The sequence below is a fragment of the Elaeis guineensis genome, chromosome 4 (genome assembly GCF_000442705.2).
Source record: "Elaeis guineensis isolate ETL-2024a chromosome 4, EG11, whole genome shotgun sequence".
Lineage (NCBI taxonomy): Eukaryota > Viridiplantae > Streptophyta > Magnoliopsida > Arecales > Arecaceae > Elaeis > Elaeis guineensis.
Genome location: NC_025996.2, coordinates 28473221 through 28492535, shown reverse-complemented (window position 1 = coordinate 28492535; position 19315 = coordinate 28473221). Strand labels below are relative to the sequence as shown.

The 19315-nt window shown below is 37.5% G+C and overlaps 1 protein-coding gene across 1 annotated transcript in view; it reads right to left on the bottom strand.

Moving 5' to 3' along the window:
- LOC105043128 (protein PIR) overlaps positions 1-19315 on the bottom strand; it is a 134552-nt gene that overhangs the window by 15304 nt on the left and 99933 nt on the right. The window contains exons 23-24 of the mRNA XM_010920544.4: positions 1035-1184; positions 795-938 (exon numbers count right to left, since the gene is read on the bottom strand). Of these exons, the coding sequence (XP_010918846.1) occupies positions 795-938; positions 1035-1184 (294 nt within the window). The remainder of the gene's footprint in view (positions 1-794; positions 939-1034; positions 1185-19315) is intronic.

Genomic DNA, 19315 nt, shown 5'->3' with positions numbered 1-19315 from the left:
AATGGATAAACGACAGAAGTTCAATTGTTCAAGCACCCAGAGCAGATGGCAAGCTAAAACACTTTGGTCAGAAGCATAGCATAGAATTGACAGCAGATCAATATCCATGAAAGCATCATAATCTTTAATGCAAAGAAAGCATGTTTACAGAAAAGTTTTAAAAGTTGGTGCTGGTAGGCATGCTCTGACATAAAGTGCCTAACCGGCACCATGCAGACCATGCTGAGACCAAAAAAGAGGATTTTAAAAATTTTTTTGATGGAAAAATACTTTTAAAAGGGTTAAATAAGTGCCATGTTGGATATGAGTGCTAGCCTGGCATGGTGTGTGCAGAGCAGCATGGCCAGCACCTAAATCCTTGGATATGGTTTGCATATAATATGAAGATAATAAGATGGAAGATGGGTAGCTGATATGTTTCCATCCTAAAGAAATTTCGCTAGGCTAGTCTAGCCAAGATAAAGATTTATTACAACTGCACTATAATTGATTTTCTTCTTCGAGAAATATCTTCTGTTGCAAAATTATTTCCAAGTAGTGATATAATCTGCATGCCAGTTTCTTAAAGTGAATAAATTGTATTATAAGAGACAAAGAATTTGCATAATGATTATAATTGGAACACAAAACAGTTGATGATACGAAAATGGTGCAGAATGTCATGATAAAGAAAAAAAAATTGAACTACATTATTGTAACATTATTATGAAGAAATAAAAGATGATGTACAAAAATCAGTCCTTCAATAAATGACCAACATTGTCCATAAATTTTTCTGTCTTTACATAGCTCACCTTACTTGATATATGATCTAGTAAAGCTCGAATAATCCACGGTAATGATCTGGATCCTAAAAGTCGGACAAGTGCAAACATGTGAGGAATCCCGAAGAACTCGGAGTACAGTTCTGCAAGACTTTGATATGCCAAGTTCAAATCCTGCAATAAATGGCATCATGTCAAATACCTAGCAAAAGGTCTCAACATTTATTTGAATAGTAATAAGAGCAAATCTAGATTCAAAAAGCATCTTACTTGAGAACCACAATAGAAGTAAGGCTTTCTGCTAGGAATAGTTGTCTTTTGTGGAGCATGGCGAGCTCCCTTTGAAGAGCGGATGAAACGTTGAGTAGTATTGCAGAGGATGAAGTTCGGCAAGAAGTCATTTTGCATTGCATTCCAAATCTGTTAAGTACAACAAAAAACTAACTGGAAAGAGCCATAAAAGGAAAACAGAAACCACAAACTTGTAGCCATATCAACAGCATCATCTAGTTGTATTGACTTAGTTTCAAACAGCAAATCAGCAATTGGCTACATGAAAAAACATAATGCCATAGCAACATCACTAAGCTACATGTTTTAAAGAAAATGTAAAATAGCCACTGCTGCATATGTGATATTATAATCATTCTCTATTTATCTAGCAGTACATTATATATCTTGTATATGGCAGTATTTTGCATATACTTATGCATGTAATTATGGATGTTTTCACATATATAAGTAGACACAAACATAAACACACACACACACACTCACTTATGTGAGTTTGTGCATATATACGAATGCTTAAATGTCTACATGCACAAAATAATAACAGATAGAAACAATTATTGCCATCTGGTTTGAGGTCCTACCACATTATTGGTTCACATCCAAGGCCAAATCCACCAATATCAATTGTCGAAAATCCCTTTCCAGTACCTCTATTCAACCTACCCACTGCAAATTCCCCACTTTCCAAATTCTTCAATCTATTCTAGCATTCCTGCATTGTTTTACCTAGTTAGTCAGGGGTGAAATTGTTCTCCCTAATTCTATCCTTTCTTGGTGCAAAACTAGTAATTTCTATCCTGTAAAGTCATATAAGATAACCAGAATAAACCTCAGTAGCTATCGTAACTTATGATCATCTCACGTGCTCTTCACTGCATAACATTCTCATTAAGAAAGCAATTCCCCGAAATATAATTACATGATATTTCTATTTAAATAAAACCAATAAACTTAACCCCTTTTATCTAAGGTCCTATTTACAATGTTTTTTGACGCTCAAGTTCTCAAGGATAATGAGGATACCACACACAATGTCACAAAAATTATTTCCAATTTCAGGTATGTGAACTTAGTGCAGCAAATAATCAAGTAATAACAAAAATAGAAGGGAAGTTACCATATAAAATATGCTAAGGAATGAAAGAAATAGGTGATCAGCTGCAAAAAATAAATAAATAAACAAATAAATGAAGTGAAAGCTACCACTGTTCTTTAGAATTTCTCATAGATACAGTTTACATTTTTAAAAATAATTATAATGACAAAGTGCATTTGGATAAGTAACATTTGCCAAATCAGACTCTACAACAGGTGCCAGAATCCAAATCCTGCTAAATGTCCAAATAGCGAAGCTTCAAAATTAATATATATTAGAGGCTTATCTATGCCTTCTTCCTGAACCAAAGTCTATGAAGCATGAATATGGAGAGAGGATACGAGTATAGCACCTCTTGGAGTATGGACACACCAAAATGACAACTTCTGCAATAATCAGTTTTTGATATGGCAACAAATAAATATTTTGCTTTCAGATATAAATCTGTCAATCAGAAAATTGTGTGTTACATAGATTGAAAGTTTCTGGTTCTCTCTCTCTCGCTCTCAGAGAGACACATACATGACATCTAAAGACCTTAATAGATTGTGGATTCAAGTGTTATAAAACCAGAACCATTTCACCTGGAACCCCAAGAATATATAGGATGTGCCCAAAAGGATTCAATTTGTATATCTCCATATATATTAATAAAAGAAAAATGCTTTCGACAAGTCTTTGACACATATTCAATTATCTCAAAGGTGGATCAGTATTTAAGATATATTGGACACAACCACCACTAGAACCAAAAAAAAAAAAAGGTTCCATGCTTCACAGTCTGATGCCCTTCACCTCATCGAGCCATGAATGGCTAATGTTGCAACCAAAGTTTTAAGTACCAATATCAGACTTTATTCCAGCCAAGTTCTGAGTCAATACAGAACCAGTGCTATACTGAGTCACCGACAAAGTACATTATAGTGTTGCACCATATCGGTCAGCACAAGGTTCACCAAAAATAAATTAATTTTTGGTCTTTTTTTGTTTCCCTTTTTGTTTATAGGTTTCTATTATTGTTTTCTCTCGTTTTATTACTTTTTTAGGGTTCCAGACCCTAGAACATATTGTTGGAAGATTGTTAGAATCCCACAAATCTCAAGCAAATCTGACAGAATAAGACAAAAATCATAATGATATCACAGAATCAAGCCTAAGAAGGATAGAATCAAGCCAAGATCTTGACAATCAAAGATCAACTATGATCTCAGCAAATAAGAAAATCAAAATAAAAAAATTTATCAAGAAAATTTGTCACAATTAGCAGTACTATCTTTAAATATTTTTTCTATGATTTCTCATCTTTTATTGCATAGTTGTTTACTATTTTTGTATAGCCATACTTACCTTTTTTTTGTGACTCATTGTATTTAAATTTTGACCCATACATTGAAAGAATAACAACTTCTGTAATTGAAATTATTTCCTAAATTTTTTCTTCTTCTCAACAGGACCTTTTTCCACATGGTATTAGAGCCGGTCAACCCTAGCCTTGCTCCACCATAGCCGCCGGCCACTCTCAAAAAACATCCTGCCACCGCCGATAAGCCTTGAAAGAGGCTCTCTTGCCGCCGGCCAGCCGCTGTCCAGCCTCTATCGATTCCTATTCTGCTACTGATCATCTCCAATCTATTTTTTTTATTGCAATCAAATCTTGCTTCAGCAATATTTCTTGATCTAAGATGGTAAAGACAGCGATGACAGGATCAATCGGAGACAAAGGAGACTCCACATCCGGAGCCATAACAGAGAGGAGTAATACTATCACTGGCACACTTCTTGGGGCAGATTATTTTGTTGGATCTGCTCTTCCACTTACCATTCATACAAAATTGAATGGTACAAATTACTTGGAATGGTCGCAATCAGTCAAGTTGGCCATGAAAGATCGGGCCAAGTTTAGATATCTGACAGGTAGTGTCAAAGAGCCCGCTGAAACTTATCCCAATTTTCAGACTTGGATGACGGAGAACGCAGTAGTTATGGCATGGCTCCTCAATTCCATAGAGCTGACCATTGCAAAGATCTATCTATGTCTCTCACAGCAAAAGAAATCTGGGATGCTGTTAAAGAGACATATTCTGATCGAAAAAATTATTTTCAAATCTTCGAGTTGAAGTCCAAGCTATGACGATCGACACAAGAAGATCGAGATGTTACCACCTACTATAATGAGATGGTAACACTATGGCAGGAGTTGGACCTATATCGCACAGTTGAGTTAAAAGGATCCCGAGGAATGTGCAAGGCACAAAAAAGGTGAAGATGCTGATAGTGTGTATAAGTTCTTGGCTGGTGTGAACTAAAACTTTGATGAGACAAAGGAAAGAATCTTGAGTCGAAAGCCACTGCCCTTTATTAGGGAAGTATTCTCTGAGATCCAACTAGAAGAGAACTGGAGAAAAGTTATGCTTCATTCATCCTCGTCTTGTGTTACTCCTGGAGCTAAAAGTTCAGCCCTTGCAACCCAAAAATCGGAGATAGAAGGAGAAAAAAAATGGCTATGGTGTGACGAAGCCGGGGCATACTCGGGAGACTTGCCGGCACCTTCACGATAAGCATCCTAACCAAAAGAAGAAATCCAATAGGAAAGCTCTTCAAAAACCACTGATAATACTCAGGAGCAATCGATCGAATCTGACTCGGCTAACTTCACGAAGGAACAACTGAAGCAACTATATTGGTTGTTTAAATCTTCACAATTCTTCACTACTCTTTATTCTCAATATTTAAGATATATTGGACACAACCACCACTAGAACCAAAAAAAAAAAAGGTTCCATGCTTCACAGTCTGATGCCCTTCACCTCATCGAGCCATGAATGGCTAATGTTGCAACCAAAGTTTTAAGTACCAATATCAGACCTTATTCCAGCCAAGTTTTGAGTCAATTCAACACCAATGCCATACTGAGTCACCGACAAAGTACATTATAGTGTTGCACCATATTGGTCAGCACAAGGTTCACCAAAAATAAATTCATTTTTGGTCTTTTTTTGTTTCCCTTTTTGTTTATAGGTTTCTATTATTGTTTTCTCTCGTTTTATTACTTTTTTAGGGTTCCAGACCCTAGAACATATTGTTGGAAGATTGTTAGAATCCCACGAATCTCAAGCAAATCTAACAAAATAAGACAAAAATCATAATGATATCATAGAATCAAGCCAAAGAAGGATAGAATTAAACCAAGATCTCGACAATCAAAGGTCAACTATGATCTCAACAAATAAAAAAATCTAAATAAGAAAATCTATCAAGATAATTTATCACAATCAGCAGTACTATCTTTGAATATTTTTTCTATGATTTCTCATCTTTTATTGCATAGTTGTTTACTATTTTTGTATAGCCATACTTACCTTTTTTTTTGTGACTCATTGTATTTAAATTTTGACCCATACATTGAAAGAATAACAACTTCTGTAATTAAAATTATTTCCTCAATTTTTTCTTCTTCTCAACAGGACCTTTTTCCACATGGTACAGAGCCGGTCAACCCTAGCCTTACTCCACCATAGCCACCAGCCACTCTCAAAAAATGTCCTGCCACCGCCGATAAGCCTTGAAAGAGGCTCTCTTGCCGCCAGCCAGCCGCTGTCCAGCCTCTATCGATTCCTATTCTGCTACTGATCATCTCCAATCTATTTTTTTTATTACAATCAAATCTTGTTTCAGCAATATTTCTTGATCTAAGATGGTAAAGACAGCGATGACGGGATCAATCGAAGACAAAGGAGACTCCACATCCGAAGCCACAAGAGAGAAGAGTAATACTGTCACTGGCACACATCTTGGGGCAGATTATTTCGTTGGATCTGCTCTTTCACTTACCATTCATACAAAACTGAATGGTACAAATTACTTGGAATGGTCACAATCGGTCAAGTTGGCCGTGAAAAGTCGGGCCAAGTTTGGATATCTAACAGGTAGTGTCAAAGAGCCCGCTGAAACTTATCCCAATTTTCAGACTTGGATGACGGAGAACGCAGTGGTTATGGCATGGCTCCTCAATTCCATAGAGCCGACCATTGCAAAGATCTATCTATGTCTCTTAATAGTGAAAGAAATCTGGGATGCTGTTAAGGAAACATATTTTGATCGAAAAAATTATTCTCAAATCTTCAAGTTGAAGTCCAAAGCTATGACGATCGACACAAGGAGATCGAGATGTTACCACCTACTACAATGAGATAGTAACACTATGGCAGGAGTTGGACCTATATCGCACAGTTGAGTTAAAAGGATCCCGAGGAATGTGCAAGGCACAAAAAAGGTGAAGATGCTGATAGTGTGTATAAGTTCTTGGCTGGTGTGAACCAAAAATTTGATGAGACAAAGGGAAGAATCTTGATTCGAAAGCCACTGCCCTCTATTAGGGAAGTGTTCTCTGAGATCCAACTAGAAGAGAGCTGGAAGAAAGTTATTCTTCATTCATCCTTGTCTCGTATTACTCGTGGAGCTGAAAGTTCAGCCCTTGCAACCCGAAAATCGGAGACAGAAGGAGAAAAAAAAACGGCTATGGTGTGACCATTGCAGAAAGCCGGGGCATACTCGGGAGACTTGCTAGCACCTTCACGATAAGCATCCTAACCAAAAGAAGAAACCCAATGGGAAAGCTCTTCAAACCACCACTGATAATACTCAAGAGCAATCGATCGAATCTGACTCGGCCAACTTCACGAAGGAACAACTGAAGCAACTGTATTGGTTGTTCAAATCTTCACAATTCTTCACCACTCTTTATTCTCTAGCCCACCAAGGTAACTCAATTGTGTTATTCAATACCTCCCTTGATTTTCAAAATCCTTGGATTATTGACTCTAGGGCAATAGATCATATGACTAGTTGCTCTCAGTTGTTTTCATCTTATTGTCCCTATGCAGGCAATCAAAAAATCAAGATTGCTGATGAATCTTTTTGGGCAATAACTAAAAAAGGTTCGGTTATGGTCTCACCTACACTAACCCTCCATAATGTCCTTCATGTTCCCAAATTATCCCGTAATTTATTATCCATCAGTAAACTTACCTATGATCTGAATTGTCGTGCTAATTTTCACTATTCTCACTATGAATTTCAAGATCTAGCAATGGGGAGGATGATTGGTATTGCTAGAGAAAGAGGACTTTATTTTCTTGAAGATGGATCACGATCTAATAAACTTATTCAGGATACCTGTTTAGAATCTGTTTCTTTTTCTACTGATCATGAAATAATGTTGTGGTACTATAGATTAGGCCACCCGAACTTTCACTATTTAAAACATTTGTACCCAAATTTATTTTTGAATAAAAATTTATTTTCATTTAAATGTGAAATTTGCACTTTGGCAAAATTACACCGGGCTATTTTTCCCTCACAACCATATAGGTCAACACAACCTTTTTCATTAGTTCACAATGACGTGTGGGGACCCTCAAGAATTCCTATAGTTTCAAAAAAAAAATGATTTGTCTTTCATTGATGACCCTACTAGAATTAGTTGGGTGTACCTATTAAAAAAAATCTGAAGTTGCTAAAATTTTTAAAAATTTTTACTCTATGATTCATACCCAATTTAACAAAAAAATTCAAAATTTTCAAAGCGACAATGGTAGGGAATTTTTTAATTCAACTTTAGGGTAATTTTTCTTGAAAAAGGGTATTGTTCACCAAAATTTTTGCACTAATACCTCACAACAAATGGGATTGCGGAAAGAAAAAATAAACACCTTTTGAAAATTGCTACAGCCCTTCTTTTTGCAACTAATGTTCCTAACTATCTTTGGGGTGAAACAATTCTTACAGCCACGCATCTCATTAATCGCATGCCCTCAAAGATTTTGAACTTTAAAACTCCCTTGCATGTTTTCACAAAAATTTTTCCTACCTCTCGAACACCCTCTGGTCTGCCTCTTCGACTGTTTGGTTGCACTATTTATATACATAATCATGATCAAAATCGTGAAAAACTTGATCCGAGGGCCATTAAATGTATATTTATGGGATATGCACCTAACCAAAAAGGGTATAAGTGCTATGACCCCATTCAAATTTTTTTTTGTAACAATAGATATCTCCTTTTTTTGAACAAACTCCATATTTTAACTCTCATCTTCAAGGAGAGAGAGAGAAAGATGTGAGAAATTCTAGCATATTTGAAAATGAATTCATTTTTTCCTTTGTTCCCCATCGTGTGGATGTCCCTACATTTGCATCCGAAAATAAAAGTATTGCTGAAATGAAAATCCAAATCAGTAAAATGATGCTGAAAGTGAAAATTCTACAACAAATATTGATAAAAACCCTTCAAATATTTTAAATAATGAAGAACTTGAAGGTTCACCTATAGTCCCACCATATATTCATAATCAGAATGAAAGAGAAGTAAACATAGATAGGCACTTTGAAAAAATCTACTCGAGAAAGGATGTTCTTCAAGGAAAGGAGTCCAAGGCTTCTCTTCATAGTCATAAGTCTGAACCAGAGCTGGACTAAGATTCTTCAGATAATTCTGATTTCAATTCTGATTTCAATCCCAATTCCCCAATTGTACCCAATGAATTAAATCTTCTCATTGCTATTCGTAAGGGTATTAGAACATGTACTAAATACCAAATGTCCAAATATGTGTCCTATACTAATCTATCACCATCCTTTTCAACTTTTTCCTCTCACCTTTCTCTTGTGGAGATTCCAACAACTGTGCAGGATGCTTTATGAGTTCCAGAGTGGAAGAAAGCCATATTAAAAGAGATGCGGGCACTTGAGAAGAACAGGACTTGAAAAGTAGTGGATCTTCCTATAGGAAAGAAGACAGTGGGTTGTAAGTGGGTGTTCACTGTTAAATACAAATCTGATGATTTTTTTGAAAGATACAAGGCGAGATTAGTGGCAAAGGGGTTTACACAAACCTATGATATTGACTACATGGAGACCTTTGCACTTGTGACCAATTAAATACTGTTAGGGTGTTGTTCTCATTAGCCGTTAACCTCGATTGGCCATTATTGCAGCTGGACATTAAAAATGCATTCTTGAATGGGGATTTGGAAGAGGAAGTTTATATGGCTACACCTCTTGGCTTTGCTACAGAGTTTGGGTCTCAAGCTTGTAGACTCAAGAAGTCTCTTTATATGGCCTTAAACAATCTCTAAGAGCCTGGTTTGACAAATTTACTGGATCAATGAAGAATCAGGGATATTGCCAAGCACAATCAGACCATACTATGTTCTATAAGCATGGAGAGAGCAAGAAAATTACTGTTCTCATTGTGTATGTGGATGATATCATCCTAACCGGTGATGATATTGCTGAGATAGAACGATTGAAGAGTAGCTTGACTAAAGAGTTTGAAATCAAAGATTTGAGGCCAATCAAATATTTTCTTGGAACGAAAGTTGCTCGCTCTCAGAAGGGGTTATGAATCAGAGAAAGTACATTCTTGATCTCCTCAAAAAAACTGGAATGAGTGGATGTAAACCTGCAGATACTCCAATTGACTCTAATGTCAAATTGGAGGATAGTGAAAAAGACGAGATGATTGAGACTTCCAAATATCAGAGACTAGTGGGGAAGCTGATTTACTTATCTCACACAAGACCTGACATTGCATTTACTGTGAGTAGAGTAAGTCAGTTTATGCATTCTCCTCGAAAAGTATATCTTGATGCGGCTTATAAGATCTTGCGGTACTTGAAGAGTTCTCTTGGGAAGGGTTTGTTTTTCCAAAAATATTCTCAAAGGAATATAGAGGCTTTTACAGATGCTGATTGGGTAGGTTCTTCAACCGATCGAAAATCCACCATTGGCTACCGTACTTATGTTTGGACAAATCTGGTTACTTGGAGAAGCAAGAAGCAGAATGTTGTATCTAGGAGCAGTACTGAAGCTGAATATAGAGCCATGGCAAATGATGTTTGTGAGTTACTTTGGCTGCAGCAAATTCTAAGTGAATTATATCTTCCTATAATTTGCCTATAAAGTTGTACTACGATAATAAGGCTGCAATCAGTATTGCCCATAATCCAATTCAGTATGACCGCACCAAACATGTGGAGGTTGACCTGCACGTTATCAAGGAGAAGCTTGAAGCTGGAGTTATTTGCATGCCGTTTGTTCCCACTTCGCAAGAAACGGCGACTTACTTACCAAAGGACTGTTCTCTCATTTTCTCGATTTTCTTATTGGCAAGTTGGACTTACTTGATATCTAAGCGCCAACTTGAGGGGGAGTATTAGAAGATTGTTAGAATCCCACGAACTCAAGCAAATCTGACAGAATAAAACAAATCATAATGATATCATAGAATCAAGCCAAAGAAGGATAAAATCAAGCCAAGATCTTGACAATCAAAGATCAACTATGATCTCAGCAAATAAGAAAATCTAAATAAGAAAATCTATCAAGAAAATGTCACAACCAGCAGTACTATCTTTGAATATTTTTTCTATGATTTCTCACCTTTTATTGTATAGTTGTTTACTATTTTTGTATAGCCATACTTTATCTTTTTTTTTGCGGCTCATTATATTTAAATTTTGACCCATATATTGGAAGAATAACAACTTCTGTAATTGAACTAATTTCCTCCATTTTTTCTTCTTCTCAACAGGATCTTTTTCCACACATCTAAAACCCAGAATTACAATATATATTTTCTTATTAGTCTATTGGAATTATGAACTTGCATAAAATCAAGATTTTAAATCCCATGAGATGGGGTTGTTCCGATTTTCCCATAGAACGGGATGCGTCGCCATCCTGTTCCATCCTGACACTTGAGATAAAGGATGTCTCAAGGCATCCCACAAGAACCTGAAATGCTAGCGAGACGCTGAGATGCTAGCGGGACAGTCTGTCCCAACACAGGATGGTACCTCATCCTAATATCCCATGAGACATCTCGGGACGTCCCGCTGGGACCTGAATCCCTGCATAAAATAATAAACCCTATCACATAAGGTGAACTTGAAATCGATCATACCCAAACATAGTTGTACATTTAAATAACCTCTATGATATACCCGAACTAGTCGTGGTTGGCTAAATGGCGGCCTAGTGCATGAGACTCCAGCCACAGGATTTGAGGGTCAGATATACGTAGCCTTACCCCTTACCCCACCTATGGAGAGTCTATTTCCATGTTTCGAACCCATGACACCCATGTCAAAATGGAGCAACCTCATCATTATGCCAAGGCTCACCCTCAGCCATGGAAGTTTTTCTGATGGACAAATGAAAGATCGATTTGCTTCATCTACTTAACAAACAAAGATAATCAACTAATAGTTGTAAGAGACTCAGAGCCTTTCTAATAGATTGATGAACTAGATTAGTTCATCTATTTAATCAACAAAACAGATCATCCAATGGCTACAAAAGTTACACCGATTAACAGATGGGTCCAACTGCATCACCTTATCCATTTACGAAGACAACTATCAATGCTATATAAAAAATTAAAAAAGAAAACTCAAATAATCTAATGGACCACATTGTCCAACAACTCTAGTATTCATGAAAGAAACTTATCATGATATGGCCAAAGACGTCCACACTTATAATGCAACATATCCTATTATGTTTATTTCCTTTATTAACTACAGAGGATTATGGCAAATATATAAATTTATCATATTAAAGCTACAAAAAGCTTAACACACAACCTAATTGATTGCATTGGATTATAAGCAGCTAAAGTTGCTAAACTTTCTTGTTATTTCCAATGACCAAGATTAGATTCGTACCTGCACTACTTTAAAATTTATTACCTCCATAAATTGGATGGGGTCTAGAAACCCCCTCTTATAATCTCAAAATTAAAAATATGGATTGTATTTGGGTTTGACAACCTCAATGAAAATCATATGTTCAACAAATAGAATTTTAATCCTATGGACACGGAGGACCATATTTATGATCCAAACTTCTTATGCAATCCATCAACATTTTTCATAAAGAGACCATTTTAAATGGATGACAACTGCCATCTTGTGGTTTTATAAGCCTGCACTCATCAATCTTGGTTTAATCTGGTCCAAAGGTAACCATCAGAATTCAAAACAGGCTTTCTAGAACCTGTTACGATCAAGAAAACCCCTAACCGCTCCTCAATTACCAGAGAAACCAACCATCTGAATTTGGAAACTAAGTGCTATAAAAGGAATTAGAAGATCAGTTCTTTCCATCAAAAAGACAAAGGATTCCTCTAAAAATTAGGTTATTGCCAAGTAGTAGCTATACTTTGGATGCGTATAAATATCTTTCAATAGAACACTCAATTGGTGAACTCTTGATTACTCATTTTTGCCGGTGAAAGATATATGTTGCCTAGCAATGCTTAACCTATGTAACCCATCTAACTTGATTCAACTTCCTGTAGGTTGGGTTGGGTTACCTGTTTAATAAAATGGTCAAGTTTGAATCTAGATTTTTGACCCATTTAATAAATAGGTTGGTCTTAAGTTGACGGATTTTTGACCTGACATACATCTGAGTCGACCCATATCTGGCTCAACCTGATGCAATTGCCGCCCCTACTACCATGTGCTCCATCTCCCTTTTACTTTTTCTTCTCATTCATTAAAGATATGTCACTGTCTCATAAAAAGTAGGGCCTCGACCATTGTGCTAATGGACTCTTAGGACTTAGGAGTCTATAAGAGGTCATAAAGCCTTTAGCACAAAGCAAGCCTTAAACTATGCTTCAATTGGAAGCCACTAAATTCACTGAAATGAGATTTTTGGTCTCATATTAAAATAGGGTATTGACCTTGTTGTACGAGGAGTCTTATACTTAGCTAATATAGGTTAACTACCTCTTAAAAACAACTAGGTTTCTCAATCTCCTTCAACTAGAAGTTCATTGTTCAATGTCATGGAGTTCTTGACAAAAACTTCAAATGGATAGCATAATCTTCTATTAAAAAGGAATAATGCCCAATGACAAATACATATGAATTTCAAGAACATATGAACTTGGAAGAACCAAAGCAAATTATGCTTGATTAAACCAAGTGGATATAAAACTTAGGGAGATAACTCTTGTTGGGGGCGATTTCGTACGAGCGAAGACATGAGGCAAGTGGAAGATCCAAACAAGTTCGGACCTTACCAATCCCACCTTCCAGTTGAACCATCTTGAGTGGTACCATCAGCCTCTTGACTTTGGCCGTCAATCCTGACTTCGGCCATCGATCCTAGTTACAAGCACCAGAGAGACACCCCTGCCAGTCATACCATCCGTCGATTCAAGGTCCCCTTGTCGGACCCGACCTGATCTAAAAATCCCACGCCTCTTTTCAAATTCAAACGACCACGATATGACAGCTGGCCACAGAGTAGATAAGGAAAAAGACAACGGGCATATCTCATCCGATAAGTCAAAGCTAACCATTTGAGCCAGCATTCCCAATAAGGCAAGAGATAACAAATATATCTCTTTCGATTAAGCAGGAGACAATAGGCATATCTTGCCCAATAAGTCAAAGCTAACTATCTGATTCTCCTTTCTGCTCACGGCTTTTCAGTCTTTATCTATAAATAAAAACCCACAGGGGACCTCCAAGGTATGAAACTGCTTCTCCCTACATGCTTACTCCTTCCCATTTGTGTCAGAGATTTGACATGAGCGTCGGAGGATCCTTATCAGAGCCAACTTTGATCAAAAATTTTTCTTCCAGATCTTGCCGATGCCGTCCAACCGTCATAGTCTTATAGTCACCGTCGGGCTCCAACCAATCCAACCTCAAGACGGATTTCTGCCGCAACAGATTGACGCTAGAGAAAGAGCCAAGCCCGTTTATGGGAAGGAGCAAGCATCTAATCAAATAAACTTCATCGCAGCATCCCAACACCGAGATCCTGTCGATCAAGTCTATCAAACGCCGATGAGATCCAGACCGGCCATCTCCAAATCGGTCAACATCGATCAGATCTAATCATCTCCGAATCAATCAATGCCCTCCAAACTATCCTAATCGGACTCGAAACAGGGGACATGCAATCCAAATAAGGAAATACAAGAATCTCTCGATTTTCAAATCATTTTTATTTCCTCGTTTACATTGCAAAATTTAAATTCTTGATAGGATTCAAATGAAGGAGATCGCAGCATCCAAACAAAGGACTCAAATGAGAAACGAGATACGGGAATCTCTCGATTTCCAATCATTCACACTTCCTCATCCCAAAATTTGAATTCCTACCACGATCTAAACAAAGGAGATCACGATAGCTAGAGAGGGAGAGACTCCTACAGCTCAAAATTCTCATGGTAAGAGGCTTTCAAGCTCTCATTCACGACTCTATTTTCCCTTCTAGTAGGGCCATAAGTCTTTGGGCATTCGTGCCGAAGTGAAACTCAAAATCGAGCTAAGATGAAGCTCGAGCCCGAGCCAAGGCAAAAAAGAAGAGGCCAATCGGAAATCAAAATGAAGGCCAATTCGAAGTCAAATGAAGGCCAATCCAAAACCAAAATCAGACCAATCCAAAGCCCAAATGAAGGCCAATCCGAAGTCAAAATCAGACCAATCCAAAGTCAAAACAAAGGCCAATCCGAAGTCAAAATGAAGGCTAATCTGAAGTCCAGATCCAGGTTAATTAGAAGTCAAAATCAAGTCAATCCGAAACTCAAATGAAGGCCAATCTAAAGTGAAATCAGGCCAATCCGAAGTCAAAAACAAGCCTAATCCGAAGTCAAAATCAAAGTAGATCCGAAGGCAAAATCAAAGCCAATCTGAAGCCCAAATCCAGACCAATCTGAAGTCAGATCAAGGCCGATCCAAAGTCAAAATCAAAGTCGGTCCGAAGTCCAAATCAAAGCAAATCCGAAGGCAAAATCAAGGCCAATCTAAAGCCTAGATCCAGACCAATCTGAAATCAAATCAAGGCCGATCCGAAGTCAAAATCAAGGCCAATCCAAAGTCCAAATCAAAGCAGATCCGAAGGCAAAATCGAGGCCAATCTGAAGCCCAAATCCAAGCCAATCTGAAGTCAAGATCAGGCCAGTCCGAAGTCAAAATCAAGCCGATCCGAAGTCAACAATAAGTCTAATCTGAAGTTAGAATCAAGGCTTGAACCAAGGCACAGAACAAGGCAAAATCGAATAAAAAACAAGACCAAACTGAGGCAAAGATCAAGTCCAAGCCGAAGCAAATAAACAAGAAGGAATCAAGCAGAACCCAAGGGCTCTGAAACAAAACTCAATTCTCATGGCAAGAGACTCTCAAAGCCCCCATCCACTATTCCATTTCCTTTCCTTTTCATAGGACCATAGGTCCTTAAGCACAATCGAAGCAAAGCTAGAAGCTGACCCCGAGCTCCCAAAGTCAACCATTTGAAAGCCGACCTTCCAAAAGCCAACCTCCTAAAGTCAAGCTCCCGAAAACCAGAATGAAAGGATTGACCTAAAGAATACCAACCAACGAAAGCCAACTGGAGGCAAATTGACCAAAATGGGATCCGCAACTTCAAGACCGATCAACACTCCTTGCCCACAAGCAAGTCAAGCGAAGGCCATAATGGCAATAGTAAAAAGGCATCAAGCAGAGCCTACAACATCCAATCATCTGAGATAAAAAAGACCACAGCCAAGCTGCAGGAGTTCCTCGAAGATGCTTCGTCTCCGAACGAATATAGCTACAAAAAGAATGCTTCGTCTCCAGACGAATATAGCCAGAAATTTCTCGGAGCTTTATCTCCGAACAAATATAGCTACGAAAAGGATGCTTCGTCTCCAGACGAATATAATCAGCAGTGTTCGCTGTACTGGTATCGGACACCGTACCGATGGCAGAGCGGTACGATATGGTACCAATACCGTATCGTACCGACACACGGTACACTTCGGCGTATCGGTTCGATACTGGTATAATCTTTTTTGTTTCATTTTTTTTGGATGTTATAAGTTATTAATTGATAAATACAACCACAAAATTACATTATATTGCATATTATTGACATATTTTGATTCAATTTCTGAGTTTGATAGCAGTACAGAGACTCTTGATCTAAAATTTTAAATATATATTTATTTACATTATATTACAGTTATATCATCTTAAAGTTAAAATATATATATATAAATATGCATTAAAATGTATCTAAATTTTTGAAGTACAAATATTTCAATTTCTTGAATCATTCTAAACATCATTCTCAATTTCAAAAAAAACTCTGATCTTTTATTTTTTAATTTATTTTTTTAATAATTTTTTTACTAATAAATATATATTAAAAAATATATAATAAATTAAAGTCAATAAACGTCATGCTCTGAATTTTTTTCTTATAAATATCTGCAAGTATAACAAAACACGATAGTTTAATGATTATTAAAAAATTATATATAAATTCAAAAATTTTTCAATAATAATTTAAAAACTTATAAGTTCAAAAAAAATATGTTATATGCTTCAAATAATATTTTTGAATTAACTAAAATATAACACTATTTATACATTTTTTTTATTTGATAATAATTTTTTTATTATTTAAATAATTATAAAAATATTTTTTAATTTTAAATATTTCAAAAAAATTTGAGGTTAGATTTAAGTAGCTTGAATCATTCTAAACATGATTCTAAAACTCTGATTTTTTATTTCTTTAAATTTATTTTTTAATATTTTTTTATGAATAAATATATATATATAAATATTTAAAAAAATATAATTAATAAAAATTAACGATTTTAATATCATCATGTAGATCTTTCAAAGATCTATCACATATAATTAAATCATACCAAAATTATAAAATTTTGGCATAACTCTCTTATTTTCATACTTCCTCGTTCTTATCTTTTTTTACCATAAAAATATAAAAAATAAAATATTTACTAAAAGAATAACACATTATCTTACTTTCGACCAAAAATCAGTATCTCCTCGAATCAGTGCTGCAATTTGACAAAAAATTTTTTTCTTATTTTTTCGGTGTCTCAACAGTCTCGTTGAGTCTGAGAGCCTCGGGAGTTCTCTGAGAGCTCTTGAGCTTTTCAAAGAAACAACCCACCTGGACTGTCACTAAAAGACAGTCCAAGACCCACTCCCCCCTCTCTTCCCCCCTTTTTGCATATGGGCTGTCGGTACGGTTTGATTCAAGCCGAATCGAATCGTACCAGCCCATACCGCCCGATTTTGGGTGGTAGGACCCAAATCGCACGGAACCGAGCGGTTCGGTGCGATTCGGAGTGGTTTTTTGAAAAAACCAGCCGAACCGAATCGACTGGCCACCGATCCGATTTGGTATGCCCCGTACCCGTCAATTCGGCCTGGTACGACGAACCCTGATCAGGAGTTTCTTGAAGGTGCTTTATCTCTAGACGAATATAGCCACGAGAAGGATGCTTTATCTCCAAATAAATATAGCTAGAAATTTCTCGAAAGCGCTTCGTTTTCGGATGAATGGAGCCATGAGAAGGATGCTTTGTCTCTAAACGAATATAGCTTGAAGTTCTTTGAAGGCGCTGTCTCCGGATGAATATAACCAAAAGTTTCTTGAAGGTATTTCATTTCCGGATGAATATAGCCATGAGAAGGATGCTTCATCTCTGGACGATTATAGTCGGAACTCGGAAGTACCTCGAAGGCGCTTCGTCTCCGGACGAATATAGCCATAAGAAGTGTGCTTCATCTCCAAACGAATATAGCCAGAAGTTCTTCGAAGGCGCTTCATCTCCGGACGAATATAGCCACGAGAAGGATGCTTCATCTCCGGACGAAGACCGCCAGGAATTTCTCAAAGGTGCTTCATCTTCGGATGGATATAGCCATAAGAAGGGCACTCCGTTCCCTCAACGACGAAGTAGTCACAATGCCAGATGCCCCATCCCTCTAACAAAGGTGGCCACAATGACAGCGGCCTATCGGCGCTCCTTGCCCATGGGTAAGTCGAGCAGAGCCAACAAACTCCAAGTCATCCGGGCCAAAGATCTCGGCAACTAAGACACAAGGGCTAACCTACAAAGACCCCCGAAGATCCCTCACTTTCCAATGAGTAGAGCCGATGAAGATCGAAGGTCCCTCGCTTTTCGACGAGCCATGCCTGCGAAGACCTCAACGACCAAACTGAAATAGAAGTATGCACCCCATGTCTTCGACAGCTTCGACTTGATATACTCCATTCATCCGAACCAACTTTGGCTCGAACTCGGGAGCAGAAGGGTTTATGCTAGGGATGATTTCGTACTAACCGAAGATAAGAGGTAAGTGAAAGATCCAAACAATTTGGACCTTGCCAATCCCACCTTCCGATCGAACCACCTTAAGTGGTACCATCAGCCTTTTGACTTCGTCCATCAATCTTGACTTTGGCCGTCGATCCTAATTACCAGCACCAGAGAGACATCCCTGCCAACCATGCCGTCGATCGAACCGAGGTCCCCTTGCCGAACCCGACTTGATCTGAAAATCCCGCACCTCTTTTCAAATTCAAACGACTGCAATATGACCGCTGGCCACAGAGCAGATAAGAAAGAAGATAACGGACATATCTCATCCGATAAGTCAAAGCTAATCATTTGAGCAAGCATTCCCAATGAGGCAAGAGATAATAAATATATCTCTCTTGATAAAGCAGAAGACAATAAGCATATCTCGTCCAAAAAGTCAAGACGAACCATCTGATTCTCCTTTCTTCTCACGGCTTTTAGCCTCTGCCTATAAATAAAGGCCCATAGGGGACTCCCAAGATATTTCTCTCCCTACACGCTCCCTCCTTTCCATCAGTGTCAGAGATTTGACTTGAGCGTCAGAGGGTCCCCACTGGAGCCAACTCCAATCGAGGATTTTTCTTGCAGGTCCTGCTGCCGTCGTCCAGCCGTCATGGTCCTGCAGCCGCCGCCAAGCTCCAGGCAACCCGACCTCAAGACGAATTTCTGCTACAACAACTCTCATGTTAAACAAATTTCTTACTATGCAAAACCTTCAATTTGTGAGAATTAACAAGAAGAATTTTTGCATGAAAGAACTAACCAAAAAGTATCAGCCACAAAGCTCTAAAAATTGAAAGAAAAGAATTTTATGCTAAAAGAAAGCATTTAAGAAAATCAGTTGATCAGAAGTTCACTTGTCTAAAAAGCTAAAATCAGTAATAGTCTCTAAAGTCTATTGGAAGTCAAGAACCAACTAAAATAATAAAGCACCATTCTATATTGTTAATTTGAAGGATTATACTC